Genomic DNA, 22707 nt, shown 5'->3' with positions numbered 1-22707 from the left:
CGACCATCTGTTCAGCTCGCGCGTGAAACTATGACACCTGTTGTCTCGCGCGCTCCGGCACACTTAAGTCTGATAATCAATCAATAATGCATTTATTATTTCAATAAGGCTGATTAACGTTCACATTTACTGGTTTCATTTATTTATTTTATTCATTTCACTCTGAAAACTGTTCAGGAAATACAAATTCTGATCAATAAAAACCTTCACAGGATATTTACACTTACATTTTCCCCTTCAAATAAATGTTCTTATCCTTTTCTCTGTACTTTGCTAAGGTCTTCTTCTTCATTTTAGATTTTAGCTTGAAAACTTAAAATAATTTACACAGTAGTTGATTCAGTTCTGTGAATAAAAGCCGGTAAATGTAAAGTATATTGTCTAATAGCACAATGGCCAAGTGTCAAGATTAACACTGACTTTGACAAAAACAAAAGTCTATTAAGTCTGTATGATTGTTAAAAATAATAAAAACACATAAAACATACAGATAATTGTATAAAAAGTTCCTGAAACAGGAAATAATCGGCTCACTATTCATCTAAATCACTCGTTTTACACAAAAGTTCACTATTTAGGTTCATTGTACAGTTTTTAATATAATATTTAATATCTGTGAAATGGTCATCAGTTTATTAAATGATCTGAGTTCTTACTGCAGCGGCCCGGGTTTGAGTCCCGTCTGTCTCTGCTGTCAATAAACAACAATAAAGGCTAAAAAAGGGCCAGAAAATCATTTAAAAACACAAAAACCTGATAATGTCTAAATCTAATCTAATGTGCAGATACAAACACATTCACACTGAGAATAAACTGATGTTCATACAAAGGTGTTTGTATTAGGGAGTTAGGGAGGCCAATGTTGGTCGATCCAGACTGAGATATATCAGCAACTACTGGATAGACTGACATTGAGATTCTGAGCTTCAAATGAATCTGGGTCAGACATTCATGGTCTCCAGAGGATGAATCCTACTGACTTTGATAAATATTGAATATTGTCACTAAGGAATTTAGTTCATGGTCCCCTCAGGATGAACTGTTTTACGGTCCAATACTTTGATTTATGACCAAATTTCCTCCATAATCAATGTGGTTAACCCTACATTTGAATGTCTTACCTTTCTGGAATACACACCATGTTTATACCCTCTCCTACATCAGATCCTCCATTTGTCAAATAAAGGGAAAAACTAATTAATTGAACTCAAATGAAAAACAAACAGAATGAAATAACGCACCAAGCTTGTTAATAAGTTCAATCTGGGACAAGGAACAGAGATAGTGAAATGAAACCTGCAGGCCGATGAGAGGCAGAAGAGCCATTGGTAGATAAACTGAAACAATACCACTATTCAGATGAGAGCGACGCCCAACGGGATAGTCAAATGAGGGAGCTCGTCTTCCTTCTGAGCGTTCACCTGAGCGCAGAGCACGCATGGTGTGCCTCCACTGCTCCGTCAGCTCCTGACAAACCTGTGAGGATGGAGAAGAAGCCGGGCGTCGACCTCCACATGGAGACTTCCGAGGGAGGCCTGAAGGAGCTGGTGCTGCGCTGGTTCACCGAGACGCAGGCGCCGCTCATCGTTACCAACAACGGGAACTTCCCGGACTGGTTTCAAGGCTTCGCTGCGAGAAAGTAAGCGACACAGTGCAGTGCTACAGGATCTGTGGGGGAAAGGAGGGAAGGGAAGTACACAGAGGATGAACTGGTTTTGACTCTGTGGGTTTATAGCAGGCGGTGGTATTTTATGTGCCTTTATTTGACTAGAATTGTGTAGATATTTCTGCCATCAACTTTCCACATTTGTTTATCTGTCAGCTACTGAGGACACTGAGGTCATGAAGTGGTGGAAAGTAAATGTATTAAAGTACTCAAACCGACTACAAGGAGCTTTTAACTGGTTATGAAACAGTCTCAGTTAAACACTGAAGCCTCTATAAGACCTCCATAAAAAAAACGAGGCCATCAGAGAGAGGATTAGTTGTTCTTAATGTCTGACATCGGGTCGGTTTCACCTTGAAATCAATGAAACGAGGAGGAACACTACCACTGTTGTCCACAGGGGGCGCCAGAATCAACACACACTGAAAGTTGCTGCTTTACTAACAAACATGAGGCCCCTTTACTTTAATCGTAATCATTCCAGGAGAGTATTGTACTTTATTGTACTTTATTGTACTTTATTGTACTTTATTGTACTCCACTACATTCATTTGACAGCTTTAGTTACTAATTACTTTAGTTACACTACACAATATATGATGTACTCACTGCGATGGATTAAACTACCCAACGGTATATAAAACAGTTGAAACTAGCCCCACCTTGACTCGATACAACAGTAATAAGATAAGCAGTAACTAGCTCGCTAATCTAATCTAACCATTAGCTGCCCAGCTAATGACTGATGTAGATGAGATAGTTAGCTAGAGTTCTGTCAGAGCAGGCTGTAGCTGGGTGTGTTTTTTTATTTATCGTGAATTAAATTAAACTCTCCAATGGAAGCCCATTTCCACTAAAGGATTCTGTAAGTCATTATAATGAGAAACCTTCTCCAACTATTGACTTCACATCTCAAAATAATGACTTTGTGAAAGTATGTTGGTAAATGAATCTTTGGAGAAAGTTTCTCATTATAATGACTTACAGGATCAATGACTGGATGTAACTGAACCTATCGTCAGTGGATCTCTGTTTTCTCTGAGTGATGTGTGCTGATACAAGTTGGACGAAGGTTTCATAACATAGCCGCTGTGTTTTTAAATCTAATTTGCCTGTTAGTCTGTTTATTGGTTGTGTGTCGCTCTCTGCTCAGGGACACGGAAGATCTACTGAGAGATAAAGCTCTGGGCTGTTTTCTCATTCGCCTCAGTGATAAAGCCATCGGATACATCCTGTCCTACAAGTGAGGCAAATCAAGTCTGTTGAACCTTTGTGCAATTTATTCTTTACCGCCTTCATTCACCGGCCTTTTCCTCCAAAAAGGGGCCACGACAGGTGCCGTCATTTTGTCATCACGCAGAATCAAGACGGACAGTTCGTCATATCCGGAGACTGTCAGACGTACGGCAGTCTCACAGAGCTGATCGAGCATTACAAGGTCAGCCCCATCCAGCCCTTTGGAGAATACCTGACCTCCAGCTGTTATGAGGTGAGACAGGTTTGATCTGAAGGAATACAGACACAGACTCTAGGGAGGTCGATCCACCACTTTTGTTCAGACTGAAACTGTAACAACTATTTAATAAATGACATTTTGTTGAGACATTTATGGTCCTGAGAGGATGAATCCTATTGATTTTGGTGGTTCTCTGACTTTTCATGTGGCGCCATCGGCACAACAAAGTTTCTGACTATCTAGTAAAATCTGAGGCCCTCTGAGTTCGGACTGCAGCTGAACTACGTTGGTGTCACTCATGCAATGTGAGGGTTTTATTAGTGCTGTCAAGCGATTAATCGCATTAATGTCATAATCAATCGTAATTAATCACGCATTTTTATCTATTCTAAATGTCCCTTGGTCTCTTTTTGTCCCATTATATTTCTCATTTTAATGCTCTTATCAACATGGAAAAGTGGATCGGCTTACTTTGACGAGGGGGCAGAGAATTCGCATTAGCTGTGTGTTTGGCCATCAAGTGGTATTTCAGACTGGACGTGCTGCGATGATAGCTCAGTTCACAACGACAAAACACACAGATCACTTTGGTCTTGTCAATGGAACCATTTGGCAACTTTTAAAAGTAAACTTTCCATTCAGAATATTATTGGCATCCATTTCGGTCTACGTCTACTACTCTTAAACAAGTGTGTGTGGTGTGCCTGTTGTTTTGTTTCCGGTCTAGCTAGATCCGGTGTGGTGTTGTAGTTTTTATAACGTTACTAGTTGTTGCAACAGCATGTGGAAAAAACTACAAAGTGTGCTAGACCAAACAGAACGTTAATCTCGCGATAAAAAAATTAACGCTGTTAAAATGGGTTTGCGTTAACGCCTTTAATAACGCGGTTAACTGACAGCACTAGATTTTACTACACTCGGTCTGAGAGTGCTTCAGGTGCTGTTGATGCTCTTTTGTTCACTGATTAAAAGTAAAGTTATTCCAAGGTGTGAGAGGGATCGTCATTTTGTAGCGCTGGTTCCCAGACGATGTATCCTAGTTACTTTTCCTCGAGCACCATGTGGTTCACCATTCTGGTATTTTTATGTTGAACTATTGGATGAACTGCCAGTGAATCTCAAAGTTCAAACTTTTATGTTCCCAGCAGGATACGTCTTAATGCCTCAATGACCGTAATGCTAGCATGCTAACAGGCTAAGCTAAGAAGGTGAACACCACTGTGCCTCGTACATTGAAGCCCACAGACGTATAAATAAGACTTGGATACAGTTAAATATTCCCCTACTACCCTGCCATGTCTGTAAAACTGTTGTCAGGACACCTCAAACTCCAAATAAGATCAATTATTACTCTATTATGATGTTTTCATCCATGGAGGCTTTACAAGGATCTGCTAGCACGGCTGTAGACTCTTCCAATCTGTTGCCATGAAATAATCAAAGAGGCACCAGATTGATTTTCTGTTGTACTGCCCCGTTTTTGGTGCACCTTCATGACCTTTGCCCCCAGTTACATTTCAGATCTCCTTGTTCCTCATTCCACTCCTCGGCCACTTCGCTCCTCCTCTGCCTTTTATCCGTTTCCCGCTCTAACTGCAAAACTAAAGGTGACCTTTGCTGTTTTATCCCCAACATTGTGGAACAGTCTTCAGCGTCGTTTCTCTTTACATGCTCCCTATGTTTGTTTGATTGGGTATGGTTATGTTTATTTGTTGTTTGTAAAGCACTTTGGATCTCTGTGTCAGAAAGGTGCTATATAAATAAAGCTTTACTTACTTACTTATTGTAAAAGGTTAAGATTAAATACATTGTTGGGTCAGTTGGTGCACTACAACAGTCCAGTTTCTAAATCTGAAAGATCATAATTGCTGTTCCACTAATCTAATTTGACTGGTGCCTGCATCATTTACATGTCTCACTTGTTTTCCTCGTTGGAGCCTGATTGAATAGAGACAATAACACAGGTTGTTATTTTCAGGAAAACACGGGTGAGGTGTATGACGTGGTCAATTACAAACCCAAAGCGAAGCCTGGGGTGAGCGTCCAAGCTCTGCGGACTCTGTGGGACCAGAAAAATGCTCAGCACAGCGACGCGGGCAATACTCAAAGGATTCAGCAGCAGAAGGATTCTCCAACAGTGCATCCACCTGCACTACCACCCAAATCCAGCAACAGAAAGCTGACGGGGGCGGTGTCTGTAGACACAGTGTCCCTCGCACAGGTATGATGTCATTAGACCTGATCGATTATTAGAGTTTGTTTGAGGACGCAGAAAGAAAAAGACTTAATTACGTTTTCCTGCTGGACACAAGATGTCTCCTCCTTCACTGTAGAGTCTCAGTGTCTGTGCTCTGGTGGATCTCACTGTAGAAGCTGGAAACTGGATCAGGGTTAACTTCCTGAACTATTTGTGATGTCACAAATCATGCTCGTAAGCCCCACCCCTTTAAATCAGATGTTCAGTGAGCTCAGAGAAACTTTCTACTTTCAGCAGATTAATGTGAAAACATTCTTCTAGAGTCAAAGTCTGCACAGACATAGTTCAACCATCAGACTGTAGGAACACTGAATTCTGACTGCAGGGAGCTTCAAGTTTAATTAAACTGCAAAAAGGAATCTTAAGAAAGTAAAAAAGACCAAAAAATAATCTTGTCAAGCATGTTCTGCATTAGAAAAGTAATCTGGTTTTAAGAAAATATGTCAGACTGTGTTTCTAGGTTCTTCATTTAAGAGAAAGTCACTTATATTTATTCTGCTGTTTGAAGAAATTGTGTCTTATTGTAAGAATTTTGGGCTAATTATTAATCTCAGATTAAAGGTATAAATTTAGCTCTTTTTTAATAAAGTTTTCATTGCTTGTAATAAGCACAACTTACTTAATTTGTTATCATTATTTCTAGTTTTAAGGCTCATATCATAGTCTTTTTAGGTCACTATGGAGTTGTCTGAATATTTGCAGATATTTCTGCTCGATAAATGTAAACTCAAATGTACCAAAGTTGGCATTTACACACATATGTGACAATTTACAGGAAAAACCAACACAATGAAAGCATGTATGAAAGCATCTACATTGGTCCTGTTTCTCCACTCATTCATTCAGGTTTTTGCTTTAATTTGTCACCGGTCTATGGTTGGTTGTAGCTGAATGCTCCTTCATAAATCTAAAACACCACCGGACTGTAAAAACAATCATCAGAGTTAAATACTGCAAACCAACACTTTCCTTTGTGCATCGACGTCCCATAGACGGACCTTACACAAAGAGAGTCGCATCCAAACGCAGATATCAGACCAAACTGAATTAATAAGTTATAAATGGGTTAATGAGTCCATGTGAGTTATAAATGGGAATATTTATCTGAGTGCTCAGTGGTTAGGTTGCGTCACAGAGGAGAGATAATATCTTTTTGCAGGACAATTTCATTTGCATTGACAGCATTAACCACTGACTCCTGCCGGCACAACTTTCACTACAACAAACCACTGACAGTATAAATAATGGACAGAGCTCCTGGGTCTGTGAAGTGAAGCCAATGAGGAAATGTCTTAAAACTGCATTCTCTGTAATTTCTAGCAGCAGGAGCTCCACTGGTTGCAATAACACACAGATACCATACAGTCTTATGGAGAAATGAGTCGACTTCTCAGTTGATTTCTGAGCTCAGTGAACAGTTTCCTGATGCGTTTCTGGTCTCAGTCTCTAGTTTCAGTCTTCTTCCATACAGCATGATGTTCATTTAGTAACTGATGGTCCCATTTAGAGTAAAACAGACCATAAAGCAGGGTATGCTTTGGGGCGGGGCTACCTTGTGATTGACAAACTCAGATCAAGCTGCTTCTTGCACCCCGTTGTTGGGTATGCTTATTATTGTTGCTGGCTACAAAATCAAAGGTAGTCTACAAGTATCTTGATTCTCTCTCTGTGCATACGGTCGGCCTAAATGTGTTGTCTCGCTCTCTTCAACAAATGATTGGTACTTGATATGGTATTCAGGAAGCCCAACAGTTGGTGCTGGGTTAACAAGGTAGAAAAGGTCGATTTTGTAGAACAGGCGGCTAAGAATACGCCCAGGGGTTGGCAAGCTAGATAACAAACTCTGTAGGACGGACTGAGCCTCTTTCTCAGGTGAGTGTGCTCACACCATTTCCTTTTGAAACGCCAGCATCCATCTTCCTCGCTATGCTGATTCGCGGGCAGGTAAACAAGCAACAGTTGTGTGTGAAAGGAGTTAAAGGCCTGTTCTTCCCTGTCATCCATATTCTCATTATGTCTTTCAGGGTGTACCTCCAGTGCCAAAAAGAGGCATTCCTCTGGGTTTCTCCCTGAGTGGATCTTTACCTGACACAACCCCACATCCAAGTGAAGAGGACAGAGGAAAGCCAGGCTCGTTTAATAGCACTGACACAAGCTATCCGGGTGATCTTTGTCCACCGGGGATCACGTACTCTGAGCTCACACAGGTGGAGAGCAGAAGCAAATCTCTACCAAGACTGAACAACAACGGCATGGAGGAGGAGGAGGAGTACTCCAACCAGCTCAGCAGTCCCTCCTTCACAGCGTTAACATCTCACTCACCCACTCCGCTGAAGAGGGTCACCTGTCACACCTACTCCCTCCACGAGCCCAGAGACACTTTGAAGCTGAGCAGCTCCAGGTCAGAACAGCAGGGTGAAGACGTGGAAATGCTGAAGTCCAACCCGCTGTACCAGACCACTGAGGGGCCTGGAGGGAGTTCGGCACGGCAGGGAGGCGCCACGTACACGGAGGTCCCCGAGAGGCCAACGCCTGCCGGGCTGCCCGATGACACCTACGAGCAGATCCCCGGGGAGGCCGCCGCCGTCCAAGGAAACACTTACGAGTCGCTGGAGGATATGAAGACCAAGAAGTCCAAATCCACCTGGGGGAAAAGTGTAAGTCAGGAAGAATGATCACAGCTGTTCATGTTTTCTGGAGCAGAAATATTTAATTCAAATGTTTTTTTTTGTTTGCAGAATATAAAATGGAAGAAATTCCTTCCTGATTACAAGAAGAAATAAATGTGACTTGAAGACATCACCTGTTTGATATTTTAACTGAGGCAGAAATGAGTATTATAAATAAATCACTTTAATAATTGCATTTTATTAGGTAAGAAAGTCACTCAGACAAGAACTCAGATGTTTAAACGCTGCAATAATCTCACTCTGCATAAATCAAACAGGAGTTATCGTTATTTATTCTTCTTCTGGTCTTTTCCCCTTTTTTGTATCTCATGATTTTATGTAAATTTGAATAAAAAACATTAATGAAGATGAAAGGTACAATATGGACGGATTTTTGTTTAAAACATAAATTTACGAAATTTATCAACAGAATTTAGAGAGATAACAGTTTTGACGTTACGTAAAATACGTTTAGGTATCGTGTTACAGAGATATCTCCTGAAGTTAGTATGCTAACCAGCTAGATAACAGTGAGTCAGTGCAGCGTGCAGTCCGCCCTCAGAACAACAACAACAACAACAACAACGAGATGGTTTATCTCCGGGCACCTCGTGGCAGACCCCGCCACAACCTGGCTGTGCCTTCATCGTGTATCTATTAGTTGTTTTTTAGTTATTTTCTTTATATTTTATTCTGCAGTGTGTTAATTTGGGTTGTGTTTTACTTCATTCTTCACATTTGACCCGGTTTAAACATTTAGGAGCAGTTGGCAGACTGTATGCATCTCACTGGCACAAACTCCAGGAGGCATTTCTTCTTATCTTTTCTGCTTGTATTTTGCTCTGTGTTTCAATTTGCTTTTTTGTACCGTAGAGCAATTTTATCGACAAATAAAGTTTAAAACTGTGTAATTATTGTTTGATTGTTATTTTAATTCAGTCAGTGTGACACTATCACTGCTACAAAGACAGTTCTTTTATGAGTGTTACTGTACTGCACTGTAACACTGTTACAGATAAACAGACTAAATATGTCAACTTCAACGTATTACTCGTTACTTGTTACTCTTCTCAAAAGTGATGTTTAACTTTACGTATTATTACCTGCCAACAGTAATTAGTTACTTTACTAGTATCCTCACAAAACTGGTAATTGTGTCCTTTCTCCTTAAAATTACACAACAATTAAAATACAGTTTTGTTGGCTAAAGTCAAAGTAACGGAATATTTCCAGCTGCTACTCTGTTTATTCATCATCTTATTTATTTAATTAATTTATTGTTTTATATGTTTTGAACTCAATACTGCTACTATCTGTTTTTATCTTTGTTTTTGCCACGATTACAAAAATGAATCCAAGGAAGTGATTGTTAGATTTTAAATCAGTAGGGGATGATAACAAAAGTAATATTGTAACTAATTATTCGGGGGGGTAGCTGTAGTATTATTACTGACATGTATTAGTAATTAGTTACTGGGTAAAGTAATATTAACACTAGTAATGAGTTACTAACACTGCTCCAGACATGCCTGTAACAATAATGTGCCTCTGGGCGGGTGCAGTTCCCTCTGCTGACCGCTAGATGGCGGAGTGTTCTCTGCGTTCTACCAGCAGGCTGCCAGAGAAGAAGCAGCAGAAGAAGACATTACGGAAGTACGGCTTCCAAACAGATTCCCGTTGGAAGAGTAAAATCCAGAAGATCGTGTTTCTGTCACTAAATCAGATTAAATCAGATTAAATCAGATTCAATCTTGGACTAATTGTTTCTCATTAGGACGATGGGCACTAGAGATGACGAATATGATTATTTGTTCAAAGGTAAAACAACGTTTTTCTCTCTTTATTGTGACAGTTAGCTGTTAGCCCGTTAGCTGCCAGGCTAACGCAGGCCGGCTGATTGACTGTGAGGCTAAGCTAACGATGCTAACGATGCTAACGATGCTAACGTCAACCTTTGTGCTCGGATTGTTTCTCAACGAGTCTTTCACGGAAACGTCAGCGGGTCGGATTCATCCACGCGACCCAACACGAGCCTCCTGCGCAGGGCGGGAGCGCGGTGTGTCGTCCATCGATCCCGCTGCGTTACTTATCGATCATCGATCGGGCGTCTCACAGCGGCTAACGTTAGCTTCTGTTAGCTTCTGTCAGTGGGCGCGGACACACCTAACGTTACCTCATTACCTCATTACCTCATTAATTACCTCATTACCTCATTAATTACCTCATAATTATATATAATTATATTATAAATAACCTCATCATTATTATTATTATTATTATTATTATTATTAAAGATTAAAATCCGAGGAAGAAGCCAGTGGAGGTAAATAAAGTTGTTTTCTATCTGAAGTATAATTTGTTGGATATAAAATCTGGATGCGTTATAATGAAATTATAAAGATATTATTAGTTAATTATTAATTAATGCTAGCTGGTAAAATGGCTCTCTCTGCTGCACCCTAATCAATCAGTCCTATCGATCCGTTCCAATACTAACCTTTAGGATTATCTACAGGAACACACTTTAAGAGCCTTATTGGGAATCTATAGCCAATAAAATACAGTTCAGATTCTTATATAAGTATTATTGTATTTAAGATTTAAAGATTAAATCGATTCTTGCAGTTTTCAGTCTTATTGGAAATCAGTTCTCAGTTCAGTGGTTCCCAACCTTTCCTTTCTTCCTTTTAATGTGATCAGCTGCACATTGAATCCAATCAGTGAACTCAGGAAGTTTGTGTGAAATCAGACTTTTGGATGAATTCTCGTTTAACTTTAACTTTTTATACAATTCTGTGTCTGTATTTTATGTATTTTAATTTTATTCTAACAGTCGTACAGAGATAAAGGCCTACAGCAAATATTTTTTTTTTTTTTTTTTACCCCTTTAAAAAAAAAAAGCCCCTATAAATTTTTTTTACCCCCCCCCCCCGTCTTTAGAAGATTTACTGAAAATAACTGATTTTACTTTTATTCCTTATTCTAAATCTAACTTTGGATTATTGTAAAATCCTGCTGTCCAGGGGAGAGTAAGGTCTGATGGTCAATAATGATCCATGTGAAACTGAGCAGATATTAGAGAACCTCAGAGAACCTCAGAGAACCTCAGAGAACAAGGATCAGATACAGACTTCAGAGGAACAAGTAGGAAACTGGTTATTAGAATACGTATCAGCCTCTATGTGAATGTATTCAGGAACTATTTTTACTTTCTTTTTAGGTCAGGAGGGTTTTATATATTCATATTTTATGTTTTATTGTATTTTATGTATGATCGGACTGACTGTGGTTGTGTAATATATATGTGCACTTTAGCACCAGATACTCGTTTTATACATTTACTGATAGACACAATAACATATATTTAAGATCTATGGTGTTCGAAATGACTACAAATACATATAATTACAAAACCATGCAGGTTAGATACTCCACTTTATCTACAAATACAATATATTTACTGATATCGAGTACCAATATGAGCCCTGAATAATACCACTGTAGTTCTAACAATGACTTTAAAAACAGGTTTTATTCGTTAAATGTAACTAATGTTGTCAGAAGTGTTGTTTATAATTAGGGCTGCACAATATGATAAAAACAGATGTTATTGTGGTGAAATATGATTCACTATTAGGGAGAATTTTGGAATCATAAAATTTTCCTTTCCACTCAAAAAAACCAATCAAATCATCTTAATGTGACATTTGAAGCAAACAAACATGTTTTCTAACATCTGGAGAACCAGAGTACCTCAGTACTTCATTATAATGCTGTTCTGTCACATCTGACCTTTTAACAGCAGTTTGGACTTTGCACGTGTTCAGATTGCGATAATATTTAGATTAATTGTGCAGCTCTGCTTACAGTCTCCAAACTGCTGCCGTTGCTTCTCCTCCTCCTCCGCCTGCCCGACTAACAGGAGGTTATACATCACGCTGCCGTAGAGCGCTATCAGGTGAACATCAATTACTTGCAGCGTCGGACGGATGCTGACATCGGCGGATTCCCTAAATTGATTGTAAATAAAATAGAAAAATGTAATTGATAAAAAGCATGAAATATAAAAAGCATCATTATTGGTTTGAAATAACTTAAAAGATTCTCAAATTAGTTGCTGATTAAGTTTGTGTCGTTGGACTTCAATCAGCTAATTATTGCAGCTTTAATCAATATCAGAGATATACTAACTTTAATGTGGTTTGTTGATTATAGAGATTATAAAGTGAGATCAGTGCATTCAGGTGTAGTTTGTATGAAATCTGTTAGAAAATAGGAGTTAAAATGTGAGTAAAAACCCACACAGGAAGCACATGAATGGTCCATTTCTCGGGTGTTTTTTTAAACGTGTTACTCCGCTCTGTGTTGCAGTGGTCCTTATCGGTGACTCGGGGGTGGGAAAGAGTAACCTGCTGTCCCGTTTCACCCGAAATGAGTTCAACCTGGAGAGTAAGAGCACCATCGGAGTCGAGTTCGCCACGCGCAGCATCCAAGTGGACGGCAAGACGGTGAAGGCCCAGATCTGGGATACGGCGGGCCAGGAGCGCTACCGTGCCATCACATCAGCGTGAGTACAGAGCGCTGCAGGATAATGAGTTAGCATCACCTCTGGTTCCCTAATGGGGGGAAATAAAGGTCTGTGGTTAACACAAGCTTAAGAGCTTTACTCGTATTCTTCTACAACATAAAATACGTCAGCACATTTTCCCGCCCGTGAGTTTTTAAGTTTTTGTGTCTTAAAAAAGGTGGTCGCTAACGAGTGGCCACATGAGACTATAGAGGTTGTCAGTGACATTAAACATGGAGACTTATCTCCTCAATAGTAGTTGGAAGTTTAGTGGCGACCGCGATGTAGTTCATTTATAGCCTGACTTTAGCTTTTAGCTTTTTCATTGGAACCAGGGCGACGTTAACTTTTGGGTTTGGGCTACAAAAACACATCATCCCTACAGTGCACTATAGAGGAGGTCAACAGGTCTTTACAATGTATACATAATCCCATTCCTATGCAAAACAGTGAAGCAGTAGCAATATCCAGGCACTCCCAATGTCCATGTTGTAGCATTCCAGCTCTGCAACTTTAAACTATAGCTGTTTTACAAATGACAGAAAGGATAATAAAAAACGAATGAATGAGCTAAAACACTTAAATCCATCTGTACTAATACAACACACTAACAGTTAGAGGCTGAAATCAGGTTACAAAGTGCTCCCACTAGATCACATCATATATTATTATATATATTAATATATATATAGCAGTGATTTGGCTCTGAAGATAACTGTATGATGTTGACCTGTATCCCTACGTGTGTGGCTCTGCTGCAGGTACTACCGCGGGGCGGTCGGTGCTCTCCTGGTCTACGACATCGCCAAGCATCTAACTTATGAGAATGTGGAGCGCTGGCTGAAGGAGCTGAGAGATCACGCCGACAGCAACATCGTCATCATGCTGGTGGGCAACAAGAGCGACCTGCGTCACCTCCGGGCCGTCCCCACCGACGAGGCGCGGGCTTTTGCTGGTAAGAATGTCCTGTTTTTAAGATAACAATTATTTTCATTATCGCTCAATTATTGATGATTTTCTCAATGAATCCGTTAGTTATTTGCTTCATAAAATGTCAGAAAATGGTAAAAATGTAGATAATTTTTTCCCAAGGTGTCTTATTTTGTCCACATCCCAAAACATGTTCAGTTTACCGTCATTGACAACTAAAGAAACCCGAAAATATTCACATTTGAGAAGCTGAAATTAATGATGAATCATGAATAAGATTTCATCCTAAACGACACGTTAAAACAACCCCAAAGCTGTCAACAAAGCATAGAAATATCCGTCCAGAACAGTAACTTAATGACACTATTTTATATCTGTGTTACGTAAGAGAAGATTAGAGTATTTTAAACATTTGTGTGTTTTTTAGGTGATGATTTGTAAGGGCTGAGCCCCAAATCTCATTTTCAGTCCAATAACTTTAATTTTTAAAGCTTTATTGGACACAATAAAGTGAAGCACAATAACAATACGACGGGTTATAAACTTTGTGCACGCAGAGGAGAAAACCTCACAATGTGAATAAAGTGAAAAAGGATTTGTGTATCCGCCCGTGATTCAGATCCGCCCAAAGATTTTAATGGATTCTTCTATTATTCAATATTTCGATTTTATTTGACATCTCTAAATATATATACTGTGTCAAGTACTGCAACAAATACATACATATTCATTTAAAATGTCATGGATAGCACAAAAAAGTTCCTTTGTCCTCCTTCCAGGAAGACAATTAAGCTACATTAAAATACCATACATCCTTCCCTATAAAAGCAAACTGCAGGGTTACTAGGATGTATTGTATTTTCCCATAATCCTCAAAACATAACCGCACCGAGTGTAAAAAGGAAATAGATTTAAAAGGCCGAACCACAAGCACCCGACAAATAAAAATACAGAGGTCGAGTAGAAGCCCCTCACCACCTCAGAAAAGACTCATATTCAGCCTGAACTCACAACTCAGTCGACCCTGATCCAGTTCCAGCTCTAACGATTTGTAAATTAAATTAGATTATAGTGTAACTTACAGTTCTCTAATGATTCTGATGAATGCATTGAAATGATGATAAGAGAAACTGTGTGTTTTAAGTTATTGTACCACAGTGAAGGTCTAACTGGATGCTTTCACTGTCACATATTTCTCTTTAACGGGTCGAGCGCTCTGCTATCTGAGGAATGTTACATATTTGAAATACGGTTAACGTGTTGCTCAACTTTCGCCCCGCAGAGAAGAATGGTTTATCTTTTCTGGAGACGTCGGCTCTGGACTCCACCAACGTTGAGACGGCCTTCCAGACCATCCTGACAGGTCAGTACTGTGTTAGTCCTCAAACATCCCCACCCACGTCCAAACCTCGTGTCCATATGCACCCGTCACACTTTACAGTCTTATAAAATGTGCTCGAGTATCCACTTCCTCGACTTTTAACCCTTTAAAAACAAAACGGCCGACAGACGTTTAACATTTATTGAGGAAATGAGACAGTTCAGTGGTTGTTCTTGTTCCAGGTGTTTTTATTATCAGTGCTCAGAGCTGACCCGGTTTATGAGTGTGATTACAGCGAAAGGGAAGTCAGGTGGCGACTGAACTTCTGTTGCTGGGCAGAGATACAAACACACCAGACAGCTGAGTTATCTTTATTACGTAATGTTGCTGAATGGCTTATCGTTGAGGAGTGGCAAACCTTTTCATCGGAAGTGAGACGACCAACTGCAAAGATATTACTGTAGTGTTTTTTACCTGCTGGTGCCTGTACACAATCTGTATAATTGTCTGTCTGTGCTGTAACAGTATGAAAACAGCCTCCCCAGAACCAGATATCAAAACTGTTATGGACTCAGTTTGGTGACATTTATACGACTAGTGCAGTGCCCGTAGGTAGTATGTATTGCTATAGAAAAGTGGGAGGTTCAGTAGCTTTTTCATGGATGGCCAAATGAGGTTGCTACAGACGAACATCCACAGATTCCGATTCCAGTTTGTTGTCCTCGCGTATCCGGATCTCCTCACACCGGAACAGACTCGGTCCGGACTCGTTCAGTCTCAGTAATCCCCAACGGTCAGTGTAGATGCACAGAACAGGACCGAACAGCCGGCAAAATCCGCTGCAGGTATAAAGCCGCTTGCGCCGCTGCGGTGATTGCCTCTGGTGCGCACGTGGCTACGGTGGCTATGGTTGACAATGCTAGCGGAATTTGTAAATCATTTATGAAATAATTTATTAATGGTATCTTTATAGTCCAAACAAAGCCGACGTTGCACACCCTTAAACCACACAGCAGCCATGTTGAAACTCTCAGGTCAGTCTGATCCTGATCTGCAGAGATATTTGAGCCACAGACAGACAGACAGACAGACAGACAGACAGAGATTTCTTGCTTTTATCGAGAGATAAGACTGGTATTATTCTGGATGTCCTTTTGTGGCCAAGAAATCCCACCAAAACAAATCAATAATGTTTTAGTCTCTAAGTACTTTGACTTTGTTGCTACTGAAGATGTAAATCTCTATAAAAGACAAATGTATAGTCTAATTTTAAAAAAAGGTTGGAAAACTTTAGGTTGTTTAATATCATTACCACTTTTTCTGTTATCATTTAAAAGGCGGCTGTTTAAATATATGAATTTAAATGATAAAATTAATATAAATGTCGACTATAAAAGTCTTTAGTCGGGGACAGCTCCAGTAATCTCCTAAAACAGCTGCTCACTGTAGTTTTTAATCAAACAAACTGCATTTGTTGGGCCCTACTTTCAGTGGCGGATTAGTCCACATTTGGTATTGTTGGGGCAGCAGGACGGTGTATGTGGGAGTTAAAATAAACTACAGTGTGTTCATGGTAAAGAAGAAACATGTCACCCAGTGCAACAGTTTCTAAGGCTCAGAGGAAGAAGATAAATCAGGCTACGATACACACAATACTCGATCGAACATTCACTGTTGGTTTCATCAGGCTAAATACACAATGGTTGCCTTTGGGCTGTTTCTTCTATCTGTTAAGTGGTAACAGGGTCAGTATGGACAACTGAGTAGAGATAATGATTAGTGGAGACAGGTCACATGACAGCAGAGGAAACGACACTTAAAAAATCCCACAGTGTCAGGAAAAGACAGCGATAAATAAAGAACTTTACACACAACAACTTAACATTTAATATCTCAGTATGTGGGTTTTATCTGTTACTAAGAGATATTAAAGGCTTTTTAAATCACTTCCCTCTTCAGTGCCTCAGATTGAACTATGAATTATAAACATGTGAGAACACTCAGAAATCATCTGAGCCTGATGCTGTTTTAGTTGAAGATATTTAAACATTTGCATGATTAGAAATGTGATTCTTTATCGCATTACAATCTGCTTCCTGTCACCTGACGCCCACAAGGAAGAAATGGAAAGAAAAAGTCACATTTGTGTCATTTAACAGGCTAAATTTGACTTTTTGAATTGTTTTTAGAAAGAAACACGGACAGCAGTAAACAGGCTGTAACTCTAAATAACACTGTTATTCTCGTCCCTCTCTCCCCCTTTCTCCCCCTCCCGTCAGAGATCTACCGTATCGTCTCCCAGAAGCAGATGTCGGAGCGTCAGGAGAGCGACATGTCCCCCAGCAACAACGTGGTCAACATCCAGGTGCAGCCCACTGAGAACAAACCAAAGATGCAGTGCTGTCAGAACATCTAGCCCCGCCACGGATCTGCTGCTACCCCCTCCTCCCCCCCTTTTTTCTCCCCCTCTTTCCACGGTCCTCGCCTCCCTGCCTCCCTCCTTAACCCCACCCCCCACCCCAGCTCACAGCTCCCGAAAGCCCGCCCTCAGATAATAGACTGCCTCAGCGTACTGTGTGGTGTGGGAGGGACGAGCCACAGCTTTTCAAGGCTGTGACCCGAACTCTGCACCTATCTGTACCTGCCTCCCCCCACCCAAACCCCCTTCCTCCTCCCCTCCCCTGCCCCAGGTAAATATATCCCAGTATAAGAAGTCACCGCGTGGGGTGGCCCCCCAAGCAGAGCCCCTCTGTCGTTAGGCTACTGCAGGACAGCAGGCAGCAGGCATTTCATATCACTTTAGATTTCATTACTGTAGATGCGCTGTCACAAAAATGTCTTAATATATGAATGTGATTCTGTTTTCTTCTCTTCATCCTTTGTGCTCATGTTGATTTCTCCACTTTTTTTTATGATATTTCTCTGTCTCGTATCATATATCTAACTACTAGGTATATATGACTTTAAAGCACATCAAAGTTGCTCCTATATACAAGCTTCTCCTCTCGTCATTTTAGCCCCCCCGCCCCTCTCCTCTTTAGTGCAATGTACTGTTTTTGGAAACCACGTTGGATGTACGGAGCGCAGCGTAGACGCGTGTGCTCCGGTAGTGTCATGCCATTTGATCTGATTGCTGTGAATACGACGCTAGTGAAACGTAGATTTGCAAATTTGCCGAGCTTCAGTTAGCGCAGCAGGAAAAAAAAGGTTTGGGTGTGAGCTTGCATGCAGCGCGCCGCCTCGCGAGCGCCGTGGTGGTCACCGTGTTTACAGCAGGTGGCAGGTTGGGGCCAGCTTTGCATGTCTTTAAAAAGATGGCACTCTGCTGTGCTGCATGTTTTAATCAGGTGAAAGACTCAACCTGGACTCTATGTTGGAACACTATCATTGCCTTGAAGGGTGTGTGATTATTATTATTTTTGTTGTTTGTTTTTTTTAAGGCTGTCACCGTGAAAGCTGAACACAACTCCTGTACATTTTCATGTTGTCCCTCTTTAAGTCTGAGTGGCGTCATACAGAGGAAGTCACGCTTCTACTGAGAAGGATTTTCTGATGGAAGATTAGTCCGTTAAGGCTTTCCCTGCTCCAACATTAGGAGAACAGTATGCATTCATTTTTGACATATTTGACTACAACTATGCAGAAACTAGCACATGGCTGTTTGGATTTTGTTTTCTTAGTGCACTTCTATAGCAAATGAAGGAATTAAAATACAGCAAAAGTATGAGTAACTGAGGTAGTATTCTCGTATGACATTCTTATGATACTCAATAATATTATAATCGAAACTCTCCTGTTGTCTAGCAAATTATGCTTAGCATGTAACCACAGAACTGTAGTTAGGATGCACTGAGAAAGAAGTAAATGGAAATTGTCTTTCACCCACGAGGTTGGATTTCATGAGCGTGTCAAACTCTTGCACTGATCCTTAATAGTTGATCTAGTAAACATGCTTTCTTGTCTAGGATTAGATTTTTACTGCACATTGAGAATCTGGACCTGTTTTCTCAGATTGGATGGACCGTTTTTTTTTTTTTTTTTTAAGACGGAGCCACTCTTCAAAAAACCAAAATATGTAAAGTTCAGCACTGCAGAACATGTGCTGAGTCTCCAGAGTCTTTCCTTCAATCCCTCTAACTGACAGAGAAGTTTCTCACCCGGAGGAAAAACTCGTGGGATTCAGCCACATTCTCGCTAACTTCTGGTCACAGTGCCTCCTTCACCACGCGTACCTGTCCGAAAACGCCTCTCATTCACCTGCTAACAACTCACCACCATACCCACCTCCTCCTTAACCCATAACCCTGCTCGGTCTGTCCCTCGAGGAGACAGACGGCTGTGTTGTCCCCCGTCACATTAAGCCTACGTACACCGAGCTGCCTCTGACTTTCAACACAATGCATGGCTTTCTGTACGACTGCGACTCCACGTCGTATCGCCTTACTGTATGTAGCTAACATTGTCATTACTGTCCATATTGGTTAAATCTGCTGAGGGTTAGGCTCGGCTAGCTAGGATGACATTCTTAACAAGCTCATCGTTTGTGCCCAGTCCAGTCAGTGAACTGACCGACGCCTCGCTAACAACCTACTTGCTAAAACTCCCCGAGTGTGTGTTCTGTCGCAGGTTATAGTGTCAGTGTGTGACGGTGTTAGCAGACACATACGATGCCTGCACTTGGTGTGTGTGTGTGTGTGTGTGTGTGTGTGTGTGTGTGTGTGTTTAGAGGCAGAGGGTAGATCGGTAGCTCTGGAGCGAGCGAGCCTGGCTGGCAGTGCCAATGGCGTTTTTTTTGTTGTTGGAACAGACGGCGCCGCCAGCCGAGCGTCTCCAGACTCACTAGCTGGCAATCTGTTGAAGAAGTGATTCCTTTTTTCTGAAAATATGATTTCTGATCCTGTTTCACGTACCTCCATTGTTCTGTGTTTTTTTATTTTAAAGTGTGTTTTGATTATTTCTTTTTTTTTACTATATTGAATTCTATAACTGACTGTAATTCCAGTGTAAACGTGTAAGAGTGAAATGATGTCATTTCAATGAATTTGGAGAGTTAAATGTGAGAGGGGGGTCAAAATGAATGGTTTTATGTTTTGTACAGATTGATAAATTGTACAATTGTGTCTATATCTTAAGTTATCAGTTCATCTTAATAAAGCGCACCAGTCATAAACCTTTACACGAGCTCGTATTTTACTTGTTACATCATCTGGTTCAGTGGTTCCCAACCTGGGGGTCACTAAAGGTGTTAGAAAACTTAAAACCTACTTATACACAGTAGGCCTGTATGTCAACATTTCTGTCATTAAGGTTTTGATTATTATTTGATATATAAAGTTTGAAGACCTGAACTCAAGTTATATTCACAGAGCTATCACTCTCTGATAACCGGCCTCGTCCTGCATTAGAAAACACAGAAGAGCAAATAACACTGAATTTGTCAAAAAATAAGCTTTTTGAGTCTGTTTGATTATTAAAAAGTCATCAGTTGTTCTCTGCTGTTATTAAACACTGAATATAAATGAAATATCCATCCTTTTACTCAATGATGGAAATAGTCACCAGGCCTTTTTTCCTATATCTGAGCATTAGGTTGAAGAAAAGTAAATTAAATTGTCTAATAGAACAACGGCCAAGCGTTTGGGACAAGGAAACACTGAATTTGTCAAAAAAAGAAAAAAAAAGCCTATTAAGTCTGTGTGATTGTTGAAAATGATAAAATCCATAATACAGACAGAGGATTGTATAAAAAGTTCCCTAAAAAGGAAATAATCAGCTCAAAATTCATTCAAATCTCTCGTTTTATACAAACATCTTGCTGTTTCTGAGTTAATTATTTAGAGTTATTGTACAGTTTTTAATATAATATTAAATATCTACACACTGAGTCAGTTTACTAAATGTAAAAAAAAAGGGTCTCTGGAGGAAAAAGGTTGGGAACCAGTGCGTTAGAAGACCTTTCTCACACAGGACATTTTGACACGTCACAGTAAAAAGGTATAAATAATTAAATGAATTAGCTTCTTCAGTTTCTCCTGTTATGGTTTACAGGAACTACTCACCCCCACTCCTACACAGCTGTCCCATGAAATAGAGGTTTATCTCTTACTGGAATATGACTGAGTGCCTGACTAAGAGATTTTTTATTTTTTTGGGGGGGGTTACGAGAATAAAGTCGTAATATTGTGAGAATAAAGTCGTAATATTTCTCGTAATTTCCAAAAGTTTATTTATTATTTTTCCTCTTAGTATGGCCCTAATACTCCGTCATAACATCTGTCCTTTTCCTACTGTTACAAGTTAAAACATCTCTTTTAAAAAAGGTCTGTTGTCGTCTTACAGGCTCTGCGCACTTATTAGAGCTCGTCCGGTGACTTCATGTGCACCCGTCGCTCTGCTCTCCTTCCACCTGAGCAGAGGTCTCATCAGCCAAAACAGCTGCTAAACACCGGTGGGGGTCTGCGGCGCTTTCAGGTGTTACACAACCTGACTGACCAATCACACTTGAGGACATTATTCTGATTAATTAGCTAATTTAGTGGCGCTTTATCTGGTGGCTGCTGTACTTTCACAGTAATTTCCTGAAAAGAGGACTTTTGTAATTTGGTACTAATTAAAGAGAAACCAGAGATAGAGACAGTACACAAAGTACCCACTCATTAATTTGAGTCAATTATACAGCACACAGTTAATAGAGTTGGGTGGAATTTATAAGCTGTTGTTGATTTGAGGCATTTCTTTGTACAAACTGCTTTTAATTAGGTCGGTCACAGATAATAGTTTATTTTCTTCTATGAATAGTTTTGTCCATAAAATGTACAGAAAGAGAAAAGTGGCCATCACTGTTTACTAAAACCATCTTTAAATGTCTTCTTTTGTCCAACCAACAGTCTAAAATCAGCAAATCAGCTGGAATCTGAGAATCTGCTTCATAAATAATCAACTGTTTATCAAAAGTTTGGCCAATTAATATTCAGTCAAAATCATTTTAGCAACTAACTGATAAATTGTGTTTCAGCTCTGATAACAAACTGATTTCCATTTAAACCAAATTATTCTTTTACTGTTGGAAATGATTGTTTCCTTTCAGAACTACACTGAAATTATTATTATTATTTGATTTTCAGCTGTTTAATTAACTGCAAGTGTAATAATTTGGCACATTATCTCTAATTTCTTTATAATTAGTAAATCAAGTGTTCCCATTAACATGTTTATATTTGCTAAGTATTGCTCAACGAACAGTACAGCTGAGGCTGATGGGAATGTCATTAGTTTAGCAGATATTTGGTCATAAACCAAAGAAAAAAGACCTGATGATGGTGTAAATGTACCTTTACTTTGGGTCCATAAGGAGCTTACAGTAATACACTGTAATAATAATAATAAATCAGAGTTCACAGACAACAAGGTGAGTTGCAAAATGTTCATTAACTTAAATTTGTGGGCGATAATTCACAACTTTAAAATAACACCGTGTGGTTCTAAAGGCTTTTACAAACCGGGAGATTAATTAACATCAATATATTTATATATTTTTTAATTGTTGATCAATGGTCGATGGGTCAACGTCGATTTTTCTGAACTCGCACTGTAAATAAATGCATCAACCAATAACACCGTGAAGAATGAAGTCTGGTCACAACTCATGGCAGTCATGTTGTTTCTCATCCCCCTGTATTATATGATGTGTTATATATAAACGAACATTATAAGGACAATAGATAGATAGATAGATAGATAGATAGATAGATAGATACTTTATTTATCCCGAAGGAAATTCAAGCATCCAGTAGCAGCATACAAACATACATTAAAATTAAAATGAACCTATAACACAGTAG

The 22707-nt window shown here is 39.8% G+C and overlaps 2 protein-coding genes across 2 annotated transcripts; both read left to right on the top strand.

Moving 5' to 3' along the window:
* Nucleotides 1-1354: 1354 nt before the first annotated feature.
* sh2d7 (SH2 domain containing 7) lies at nt 1355-8959 on the top strand. Its single transcript, XM_051378445.1, has 6 exons — nt 1355-1639; nt 2820-2909; nt 2990-3155; nt 5101-5343; nt 7404-8036; nt 8118-8959. The coding sequence occupies exons 1-6, from the start codon at nt 1389-1391 to the stop codon at nt 8160-8162; spliced, it is 1428 nt and encodes a 475-aa protein (XP_051234405.1). The 5' UTR covers nt 1355-1388; the 3' UTR covers nt 8163-8959.
* Nucleotides 8960-9695: 736 nt separating this feature from the next.
* LOC127351175 (ras-related protein Rab-11A) lies at nt 9696-20042 on the top strand. Its single transcript, XM_051378466.1, has 5 exons — nt 9696-9866; nt 12420-12615; nt 13377-13570; nt 14828-14908; nt 17146-20042. Exons 1-5 carry the CDS (start codon nt 9827-9829, stop codon nt 17280-17282), a joined length of 648 nt encoding a protein of 215 aa, XP_051234426.1. The 5' UTR covers nt 9696-9826; the 3' UTR covers nt 17283-20042.
* The last annotated feature ends 2665 nt before the right edge of the window (nt 20043-22707 follow it).

Source organism: Dicentrarchus labrax, unplaced genomic scaffold (genome assembly GCF_905237075.1).
Source record: "Dicentrarchus labrax unplaced genomic scaffold, dlabrax2021, whole genome shotgun sequence".
In the NCBI taxonomy this organism is placed as follows: Eukaryota; Metazoa; Chordata; class Actinopteri; family Moronidae; genus Dicentrarchus; species Dicentrarchus labrax.
Note: the sequence above shows the minus strand (reverse complement) of the source record. Positions and strands in the feature narration are given on the sequence as shown.